At 32.3% G+C, this 12286-nt stretch overlaps 1 protein-coding gene across 11 annotated transcripts in view; it reads left to right on the top strand.

The window, feature by feature from the left end:
- LOC134710338 (calpain-9-like) overlaps positions 1-12286 on the top strand; it is a 99710-nt gene that overhangs the window by 39139 nt on the left and 48285 nt on the right. For all 11 annotated transcript variants that reach the window (XR_010106116.1, XM_063570677.1, XM_063570676.1 and 8 more), the window contains exons 6-7: positions 9927-10027; positions 10267-10344. Coding sequence is in view for 10 of the 11 variants with exons in the window: in XM_063570677.1 (XP_063426747.1) it covers positions 9927-10027; positions 10267-10344 (179 nt within the window). In the remaining variant the exon portion in view is untranslated. The remainder of the gene's footprint in view (positions 1-9926; positions 10028-10266; positions 10345-12286) is intronic.

Raw genomic sequence — 12286 nt, 5'->3', positions numbered from 1 at the left:
CATGTCGCACCGTATCTCAAAACAATTCTTGATTATGGCTTAAAACTTTAAACACTTCTTAGTTATATTAATCTAAATATCTGTATACTTTTTGGTGATGATACAAAATTTTATTTTTGCATATGAGAAAGTAACCAGCACCTAAACCAATTTTTACACTGTTATTTACTGGTTACCTGCTTTGGTAACTATGTAACCTTAACGCTCCAAAATATTTTATAAGACCATCAAAAAAAAAAAGAATGATGCTTTCAGACATCCAACATACATATTTACGACTCAGAAAAATTTAAGTGCATTGAAATGCAGGGTTAATTTTCTACAACTGTCATATAGTTAATATAGTTGTTTCTTATGATAGTCAAATTATCTGTATACTTTTTGGTGAAAATTAGATTTAAACTTTTTGATTTACGGCACTTTGTAACTAAAACAGGGGTGTGTTTTTATACGCCCGTCAAAATTTTGAAGGGACGTATTATGGTATACAAATGTCCGGTGTCCGTCTGTCCGTCTGTCTGTCTGTCCGTCTGTCCGGCGTAAACATGTCGCACCGTAACTTGAGAACGACTTATCCAAATTTCATGAAACTTAATAAAATTGTTTCTTATGATGGTCAAAAGATCTGTATACTTTTTGGTGAATATAAAATTAAAACTTTTTGAGTTACAGCACTTTGTAACTAAAACAGGGGGATGTTTTTTTTCACATGTCGCACCGTATCTCAAAACAATTCTTGATTATGGCTTAAAACTTTAAACACTTCTTAGTTATATTAATCTAAATATCTGTATACTTTTTGGTGATGATACAAAATTTTATTTTTGAGTTATTGAGTATTTTTGTTTTTTTACATGTCACACCATATCTCAAAAACAATTTATGATTATTGCTTAAAACTTTACACATGTCTTTGTTATATTAATCTTAAGATCTGTATACTTTTTGGTGATGATTAAAAATTTCATTTTTGAGTTATTGAGTATTTTGTAAAAAAGGGGAAGGTTTTTATTATTACATGTTATGCCATATCTCAAAACAATTTATGATTATTGCTTAAAACTTTACTCACTTCTTTATTATATTAATCTGAAGATCTGTATACTTTTTGGTGATGTTTTAAAACTTTATTTTGGAGTTATTGAGTATTTTGTTAAACAGGGGAGGTTTTTTTTACATGTCGCGCCATATCTCAAAAATAATTTATGATTATTGCTTAAAACTTTACACACTTTTTTGTTATATTACCCAAGAGAAAATAAATCTGGAATTCCACTGGAATCCCGGCTGGAATTTTGATGGGATTCCAAGTGGGATCCCACCTAATTCCACCGGGATAAAATTTCAGGAATCCCGCCAAAATGTCCGGGAATTCCGATGTAAATCCCGGTTGAAATATACTGGGATCCCACTGGGATATTGTGGGAATTCAATTGGGATCCCACTGGGATGTAAATGTACTGGGATAAAATTTCGGGATTCCCGTAAAAGAAGCGGGATCCCGATGTAAATCCCAGTGGAAATATACTGGGATTCCCAGATAAAAAAGGCGGGATCCCAAAAATAAATACCAACAGGATATACATGCACCAATTCAAATACACCTTATCGCTATTTATCCGCCATTGCTGGATTTCACACAGGTTCCCGTGAAATGTTGACGTCATAAAACAAAATATCTGACGCCACAATGGAAAAGTGATTGTTGTTGACGTCAAAAGTTCAAGCGGCAGGGTCAGCCGGGATTAGCGATAAGGTGTATTGCACTGCCACTGGGATTCCTGGGCTATTTATGCAAAAGGATACATGTCATGTTTTCCTTTCTGTTAATTAATTTGCTGTCTCTGTACTTCCAACTATAATTGCTGAGTAAATTATGGTAACTGGAATATCTGCATGCAATCTGTTTCGTTGGCAGCTCCACTTAAAAAGATCAGTATATCCCCTAAAAGTATCAAAAAAATCCACAAAGAATCATTTGTTCAATACGTTTTGAAGCAACAAATTCAATAGAAATATTATTGCATGTTAATGTTTATAGAATACGGTAGATTGGAAGCTAGTCCAAATAATTATGAAGTCTTGGAAGGTTATTTAAATTTTTTGCAAATTAAAATACCTTCTTCCTTTTATATCCCCTGACGATAAATAACTAGCGACTTATTATTTTCACCAAATAAACATACACACAACTGAATTAATTTTTGACATACCTACTATTTATGCCTTTTATGTGACAAGTTAACAAGTTTATTCATTGTATATGTTAAAAATAAATATATTTTCAGTTTATGCTTTCAGACTTTCTGATGTTGATTTGCTCAGATAAAAACCATACAAATCATAGTTCCTCAATAAATTATTTGTATAATCATTATATGCACATATACACATGTTAAATTAAATTATTAATGCACTTATCTGAAAACATCTTCATCTTCGTCCTGTCCATAATTCAGCGTAAACAAATTTTGATGACGTTTTTACCAGTACACAAACGTCGACGTGACAATCTCGCCCCAAATTATATTGGCCAAGTTGATCTGTCTCCGTAACGGTATTATAAATAAATTAAGGGTATCGCATAAAAGCATTAATTACTGGCCAGTTTTTACTAAATATAAGAAAAGAATACTTAAGTAATCGGCACCTGCTGCATGCGGATAAGATAGTGGCCGCATTATTTAGGACAGTATTTTCTTGGGTCGAACTGTTCAGTACAATTGAAAACAAAGCACGTGGTCATCATTTTTTTTTACATTTTACATAAGTTGAGAAACCAATGTTTTACGACGTCAGTCATTATCTTATCATTGATGCCGGACGACAACTAATAGAAACGCACTTATGAGAACTTGGGGAACATTAGAAACGCAAAAGCTTGTCTGGCAAAACATCTGTTGACATTTCCTCGGACGCCCTGTCATTTTTATCACGAAAATCTCGGCATTTTTCTGACTTATAAATATCTGTCAAACTGAATATTACAGCGTTGGTGTCATACACATTGTTAATTAACACCAATAACCTATACTTGATGTTATTAGAGACATATGTATACACAAACAAAACACTTGCATATTTTCAACAACATAAATTAATTATGGTTCATACAATTTCCCGTTTTAACTAGACTGGGATCCCAGCATCAGAAATTTTTCCCGATTGGGATCCCAGCTTTAAACAGTTCTGATTGGGATCCCAGTGTCCGATATTTATCCCGTTTCATCTAGACTGGAATCCTGGCTTCAGACAATTATCCCGAATGGGATCCCAGTTTCAGATATTTATCCCGATTGGGATCCCGCCTCTAGATGCTTATCCTGGCTTATCCCGACAATTTCACCGGGATTGCATTGGGATCCCGATCGATTCCGTTTTCGTTTTCTCTTGGGTAATCTAAAGATCTGTATACTTTTTGGTTTTGATTCAAAATTTTATTTAGTTTTTTGTAATAAAAAAAAACGGGGTTGGGGGTTTCACATGTCCCGCCGTGTCTCAAAAACAATATATGGTTATTGCTTAAAACTTTCTCAGAAACTATTTTTGATTATTGCATAAAACTTCCACACACGTCGGGCGTATCATGCGCACATGGCACAGCTGTTTATTTTCACATGTCGCACTGTATCTCAAAAACGATTCTTGATTATGGCTTTAAACTTTTAACACTTCTTAGCTATATTAATCTTTATTTAAAAAAAAATTTATTTTGGAGTTATTGAGTATTTTGTAAAAAAGGGGGAGGTTTTTTTTACATGTCGCGCCATATCTCAAAATCGATTTATGAATATTGCTACAAACTTTACACATGTCTTTGTTATATTAATCTTAAGGTCAAGTAACAGTAAATGGGCTATGTCACAGATTTCAGTAAAATTTGGCATACAACTCTGGCTCGATTAAGTCAACTGAAAATCGAAAAAATAATGCATTTATCTCAATTATCATTTGAAATATTACTGATTGAATTCTTACAAAATGGGTGAACATTTGTATAGAAAGCACATAAAATCGGCGAAAACCCTTCTAAAATTTGTCTTAAAATCCCCAAAACCCTATTTCTACTCCATAGATTTTTCTTAAAAAACTATATGTTGTTGATACATAAATTTTAGTTATAATGATGCAAAATAAAAATAGGGTCACCGACTTCGTTTTTACGGTATACTTCATTTAAAGTTGCGTTCTTTGTGAAAAAATTCAACAAAACGTCGAAATAATCGTAACGTTATCGCGTTGCAGGCTGTAAAACGTTGATTTTTGACGGTTTTCACTACCAACAAAGTAACAAATTGATTATTAGACAAAAAACGAAGTCGGTGAACCTATGATTATTTCATATCATTAAAACAGAAATTTTTGTGTCAACAATATATAGTTTTTTAAGAAAAATCTATGGAGTGGAATTAGAGATTTGGCGATTTTAAGACAAATTTTAGAAGGCTTTTCTCTGATTTTATGTGCTTTCTATACAAATATTCACCCATATTAAAAGAAATCAATCTGCAATTTTTCTGATAATAAAAGAGATAAATGTATTATTTTTTCAATTTTCAGTTGTAGTTCAACGAGCCAAGGTTGTATGTAAATTTTTAGCAAAATCTGCGGCATAGCCCATTTACTGTTCCTTGACCTTAAGATTCTAATACTTTTTGATGATGATTCAAAATTTCATTTTCGAGTGATTGAGTATTTTGTAAAAAGGGGGAGGCTTTTTTTACATATTGTGCCGTATCTCTATAACAATTTAAGATTATTGCTTAAAACTTAACACACTTCTTTGTTATATTAATCTAAAGATCTGTATACTTTTTGGTTTTGATTCAAAATTTTATTTTAGTGATATTTTGTTTTTTGTAAAAAAAAAAAAACAGGGTGGGGGGTTTCCCGCCTTGTCTCAAAAACTATATATGGTTATTGCTTAAAACTTTCTCAGAAACTATTTATGATTATTGCATATAACTTTCACATAAGATGTCGGGCGTATCATGCGCTCATAGCGCAGCTGTTTATTGGTTATTGTCTTGAATAATATTATAGATAGAGATAAACAGTAAACAGCAACAATGTTCAGCAAAGTAAGATTTACAAATATGTCAACACGACCGATATGGTCAGTTGACCCCTTTAGAAGTTATTGCCCTTTATAGTAAATTTTTTACATTTTTCATAATTTTTTGTAGATTTTTAGAAAATATTTTCCACTGTAATTACTAAACCAAGTTCATTATAGATAGAGATAATTGTAGCAACAAGAATGTTCAGTAAAGTAAGATCTACAAACACATCACCATCATCAAAACACAATTTTGTTATGAATTTATCTGTGTCCATTGTTTAATATGCACATAAACCAAGGTGAGCAACACAGGCTCTTGAGAGCCTCTAGTTATTAAAGGGATAGTAACTACGATTTTGACAAAATTATGAACAAGTTTTTAAGTTGCAAAAATCAAAGATATGTACTAAAAATAAGCAATAAGATCGCTAGAATATTTTCATAAGCTGCAGAAGTGTTAATAATTGATAATTCATATCCTGTTGCGTGCCTATTCATCTCATTAATTATGCATCCTGATTTCCCGAAATTTGCCGACACAGGGAGTGAGCTAACCAAGATATAAATAGATATGAACACGTGCTTTTTGTTTTCTTACGTATTTGATAATTACTTTATATTAAACGTACATATTTGACGCCATTTATCAAATTATGTAAAAAAAAAAATATAACAAAAACCGGCATATTATTCCAACCCAAGATTATCTAGCAATGGCGATATTATACACTTGTTATTACATTTGTATGACCAAACCATGCCAATAACGTATACATGTGTTTGTGTGTTGAATAGGGGCCTCCATGAAGGATACACATAAAGAATAATACAAAATTGAAGCCGTTGATTTCTAATTTCTTCTAAGGTGGGAGATTCCTGTCTGTTAATTCATTAACGTATTTTTGACAATAATGAATACGTTGCGATTTATTTTCATATGATCTGGATTTTTTAAGTAATGTAAACAAGTTACGCAAACCGGCTACTTCTGTTTGACTTAGCCTCCGTCGGAGGTGTTTTGAGTGATTTAAACTATCGATCTCATTGCCGTGTTTTATTTTTTAATTTAAATAATTTGTCTGCACATCTTTTTTGTTTCTTTTCTTGCTTAAACTGTTAATTCACGTACCATTTCCACGATAACATTCCCCTGTTCGACAAGTTTCCCTTCGAAGCACAATGTGCGATTGCGCCTTGGGAACTGAAGAGTTCAGATCAACATAGGTCACATGAATAAGGGTTGGGCTTAACATCGAATTATTATCTATAGACAAGAAATAAAATTAGGTGTTAAACGTTAAAAAGCTTTTAAATGATAAATGGAAAGTAACCAGTAGTTGTTTTAATCATATTTATTAATTTTTTTCTACAAAATCCGGCATATAGATTAAAAAGGTAATTTTAATGAAAATCGTAGCTACTATTCGTTTTAGAGTGAATATATATTTTTGTAATCAAGAAAGAATCCAAATTTCAATAAACTAAGTTTTTTAATTTGTTTACATTGAAAAGGTACATTTTCAATGCCCTGTGTTGAAAAATACTTTAAATCTTTAATGTTTCAACTTACAAAATAGCCCAAATCAACATTTTTATAATATTTTTGTTGACACTTAGTTCTTAGCTTTAATTTGGTCTAGATTTTATGTCTTACTAGGATAGTTGGTAACATTTACTAGAAGAATTTTTGATTTGCAATTTTTATTTTTGAAACATGTTCAGAACAGGCAACATTGTTTGGATAAGATAAAAACTGCAGTTTAAATAAAATTGTGATAATTAAGAGACCCATATTATTTAATTTGAGCTCATTTTATCCTCATACCAGAAACACATGTTTCCTTCTTAAGACCTGCTGTAAATGCAATTTTCAGCACTACTGACTAGTGCTTTATTATTTTTCATTTTCCCCCACCATACCTTGATATGAAATTATTCAAACTACTCTTTCTAATCTTTCCATGAGTGATTTCCATCACTTTAATTCTCATCACTTGGCTTCCTTTGTTTGTCGTTGTCCGTTAAGTTTTACAAAGATCCTCTCCTCTGGAACTACAGGACCAAATTAAACCAAACTTTGCCTAAATCATCCTTTGGGTATTTATTTGAAAAAAAAATATCTGATGATCCTGCCAAGTATCCAAGATGGCTGTCATGTCTAAAAATAGAACATGGGGTAAAATGCAGTTTTTTGGATATATCTCTGGAAAAGATTTTAGAGCAAACTGACATGGGTAAAATTGTTCATCAGGTCAAGATATATCTTCCCTGAAATTTTCTAACACACCAGACAACCTGTTTTGCAGTTTCTGGTTTAAAAATCTTCGCCTCCGAAACTACTGGGCCAAATGAAACCATACTTGGCCTAAATCATCCTTAGGGTGCAATCAACAGTTTTTTTCTATGACGTCATATTTTGAGGGACCATTTATAATTGACCCTTAGTGGTGTTAATGTTAATAAAGATACTTGTATAAAACTAGATATCATTAGAATCAGAATTTTCTCTAGTTTATAATGAAATAAAAATAAATTGTACTTTTAATAGCACCAAAAAGTTTTATCCATAGAAAATGGGAAAAACATTGCCTAATCTATGCATAAAAAACATGAAATCAGGCCATGTGCACAGCCATGCAGACATGATACATACACATTTTTCATAATCAAAACTGTATGAATTTCATAGGTTTTTACCTGGTCTTTCTTAAAATTTATGCTTCAGGGTACGTTCGCCTGCTCCGAAAAGAGCTACAGTGGGTGCAAATAAGTTTTGCACTTTTCACTGCCAAAAAAACAGGATTCAACCTGTTTTAATTGAAGCTAATTAACTTAATTTTTTACAATCAAATACAAAAAAACATGATGCTTTTTTACCAATTATGTTGATAAAAAGGGACTTCCCTCCATGTCTATTTTTAGTCAGGGAATAACCCCTAGTTTTTTTATAAGAAACTGTTTATAGCTAGCACCCTTAGGGTATCAAGTTTACAAATGTATTTGATGACCCAGGGCTTCAATCAAGACTGGGCCATCTTGCTAAAAATAGAACATTGAGTAAAAAGCCGTTTTTGACTTATATCTCTGACCATGTATTTATAGCCATATCAGACAAACTGATGTTTGATTGCTGCCCCTGAATTGGTAATTTTAAGGAAATTTTGCAGTTTTTTGTTATTATCTTGAATATTATTATCGATAAAGATAACTGTAAATAGCAATATTGTTCAGCAAAGTAAGATCTACAAATAAGTCGACATGACCAAAATTGTCAGTTGACTCTTTTAGAAGTTATTGTCCTTTATAGTAAATTTTTATCAACTTTTTGAAAATTTTTGTAATCTTACAAAAATCTTCTCCTTTGAAATTACTTATAGAAAGTAACAAAGGAGTGTGTTCGGTAAGGTCCTAAAATGGCCCCTTTTTTATCGTAAATTTCAAATTCGGATTTATTGACCAATATCACGATAAATTATAGCTAATACATTGACTAGATAGGATATAAGCTATTTTGTTGAAAAAATTACGTTTCTGCGTTTCCTTGTGACGTCACAAGTTGTACTCATATTGATTTTTCACGAAAAATCTAATGAAAATGGGTAAATTTCCATAGATTATTGGACAGGAAACATAGAGCGCATACGTCGACAACAAAGATCATTGAAACAATGTTTGTGAAGACATTTCACATGTCTTATTTGAATATTAAACTTGTCGACGCCTGCGCTCTGTGTTTCCTGGTCCTTAATTTGGTTGAAATCCAGCTGATTTTGTCAAATTATACCAAAATCTCTCATCTTCACCTTTTTGGGATGTAAAAATCAATGAGTTAGAAATAATCTTTGACAAAAACAGTTCTGTTTAACTTTCCCACATGTCTTTACGGCAACTTAAAACATTTATTGTCTTGTTACTATGAACTTTTTAATTAGGGCCAAATATGGCTCTTATCGAACTTACTCCTTTAACCAAACTAAGTCACAATCATTATAAGGGTATCTAGTTTAAAATATGTGTCCAATGAACCCACCGGCCAACCAACATGGCCGACAGCTAAAAATAGAACTTACAGGTAGAATGCAGTTTTTGGCTTACATCTATGAAATTGAAGCATTTAGAGCAAATTTGATGAGATAAAAATGTTTATCAGGTAAAGTTGTTTTCGTCCTGAAATTTTCAGACAAATCAGACAAATTGTTTTTGGATTGCTGCCCTTGAATTAGTAATTTTAAGGAAATTTGGTTGTTTTTGGTTATTATTTTAAATACTAATATAGAAAGAGATAATTTATAAACAGCAATAATGTTCAACAATGTTTTTTCCTTGTCAGAAACCTATTATGTGTCTAAAATTTAGTGACAATCCCAATTCAAACCTGTATCAAGGTGAATATTGTGTCCATTTTGGCAGGAACTTTTCAGGTTTGGACATCTGCAGTCTTATCCAGCTGCGCTCGGCGAAACAATTTATTTAGAATGCACTCATTTGAATGTTAATAACATGTATCTATGATATGGTTCCATCTTTTGTCATCAACCTCTTCGATCAGCTTGTTTACTAACATAATTTACTTGAGTAAAGCCTCTCCTGAGACGGTGAACTTTGTTATAGTACTGCTTTAACAGTTGCCTTTTAGAAAGTTGGGTCAAGGGGTATGTAAGTTAGCTTACTATGGGTCTTTTATTTAAGTCCAGTTAAAATACTGCTTTGCTTAAATATATTAATGTTGAGAATGGAAATGGGGAATGTTTCAAAGAGATGAAAGAGCAGAAAACAGATGTTAAGGCCACTATTTGGGCCAGACAATATTTTTGACTTGCATTTGATAAAGGTTGTAGGTAACTTTTTGTGTTATTTGTTAAAGGTTGAAATACAGACCCCAGGAAGGAGTGGTAAGCTGCCAATGGTACGATGCAGAAACCCTTGGGGTAATGAAAGTGAATGGAAAGGAGCCTTTAGTGATGAGTAAGCATTCTTAAAACTTTGTTCCATTTGTAAAAATGTTTGCATGATTTGAAATATATGTTTAAAGTGAACCTGATGCATTTTCAACAAAAAAGTTTGTGTGTTAAGAATCAAGGTCAGCTGTAATTTTTGTGATGTGAGACATTGGTATTTCAGTGTGTGTACTTTTGTGACTTTTTTACTCAAAATCTATTTTAACCCTTTTCTATGTCTCACGATATTTCTGCCAATCATTTCAGGTCAGAGAGATGGAAGTATATAACAGATTCTGATAAAGAAGAAATTGGATTAACTCAAGAGGATGATGGTGAATTCTGGTATGAACATAAGGGATGAATTTTCTAAAAAACTCAGATCTAATGCTTGGTTTGAACCTGGATATGATTTCCTTTGCATTGCTTTGAGGCAGTGCTAGTAGATTTTAAATTAAATAGAGTATAATTTCACATTAAGTATTTACTGAGGAGTTATATACTCGTTGGTTTTATTGGGAGATATTTACGAGTATGTTCTCACTAGCAAAAATATCTACAAAATGGAGACAGAAGTACATGCATGCAAATCAAAAGCGCTGAAGCAGTTGAAAAGCTATCTATTATTATCAAAGAAAAACTAGCATGTGTTTAAATATTGTTCAATTTCTTATTTATTTGAAATTGTTTTTTTTCGAGCTTGCAACTTTGTTGCAGAAAGCTTGACATAGGGATTGTGATCCAGCGGCAGCTATGGCGGCGGTGTTAGCTAGGTGAAAGACTTGGATGCTTCATACTTTGTATATAGATGCCTCATGTTACAAAGTTTCTGTCAGTCACATGCCCAATGTCCTTGACCTCATTTTCATGGTTCAGTGACTACTTGAAAAAAAAGTGTATGGAAGGACTGTTAGGTGTACATGTCCAACTGGCAGGTGTCATCTGACCTTGACCTCATTTTCATGGTTCAGTGGTTATAGTTAAGTTTTTAAGTTTTGGTCTTTTTATCTAATATTATATGCCAAAGTTCAACTATATTTGGTGTGTGGAAATATACTATGATCTATATGTCAGTCCCTCAGGTTTTATTTGACCATAACCTCAATTTCACGGTTCATTAAGTTTTTGTGTTTTGGTTTATTTTTCTTAAACTATAAGTGATAGGTCAACTTTATTTGTTGTATGGAAGCGTTGTTAGCTGTACATGTCTGCCTCCCATGGTTCATCTGACCTTGACCTCATTTTCATGGTTCATCGGTCTTTGTTTAGCTATCTTGGTTAATATTAAGTTTATGTGAATGTTGTAATAAAGCTTTATATTTATGACTTTCAAAATAATATCAATGATTAGTAAAGAAGGCGAGACATTTCAGTGTGTGCACTCTTGTTGTATATATGCATTGGAGCTCTGTTCTTTTGATATGTGCTTTTATGCCCCAGCTGTAGTGGAGTTTTACTCTTGTCCATATGTCTAGTTGTACATCCCGAAATCGTTTTCCTTTCTCTAATTTTATTTTGCCTCAACCAAATTTACTCATACACAATGCTTATAACCACAAAACACAGATCAAGTTTGGTTTTGGGTTGTGTCACTTTACAAATGAAACAAAATGCTAAATTTTTGTTTCTATTCTCTGAATGAAGTTTGCATTAACCAAATATTATGAAACTTATTACCACAAAACTCAGATCCAGTATGAATTTGGTTAGTGTCACTGTTAATGTTCTTGAGTTATGTTTTTAAGCTGATTTTTGTGACAAAAATGTCGGTTATTGATTTTGGGATGTAGGGCGGCAACCAAATGTTGTCCATGCATTTACTCATGAACCGTTCAACCAAAGCTTTTAAAATTTTAATATGTTGTTACTGACAACAAAATGAAGGTCAAATTTAATAATGATGATTTTGACTTTTACTGTTTCGGAGTTATGGTTCTTGAAAGAATGGAAAATGGTGTTTCCAGTCGTATCCATGCATTTACTTGTGAATTGTTCCACCAAAGCTTTTCAAATTTTGATATGGTGTTACTGATGACAAAATGGAGGTCAAGTTTAATAATGTTGACTATGACTTTTACTGTTCAGGAGTTATGGTTCTTGAAAGATATAAAAATGGCGTTTCCATTCATGTTGCTGCATTTACATATGTACTATTCAACCTAAGCTTTTCCAATTTAGATATGTTGGTACTGATGGCAAAATGGAGGTCAAATTTGATATTAAAGATTTTCAATTTCACTGTTCATCAGTTATGGTTTTTGTGATATTGCCAGGACACAAATAAATG

The sequence above is a fragment of the Mytilus trossulus genome, chromosome 3 (genome assembly GCF_036588685.1).
Source record: "Mytilus trossulus isolate FHL-02 chromosome 3, PNRI_Mtr1.1.1.hap1, whole genome shotgun sequence".
Lineage (NCBI taxonomy): Eukaryota > Metazoa > Mollusca > Bivalvia > Mytilida > Mytilidae > Mytilus > Mytilus trossulus.
The sequence above is the reverse complement of the archived record's forward strand: the minus strand, read 5'-3'. Positions and strand labels throughout refer to the sequence as shown.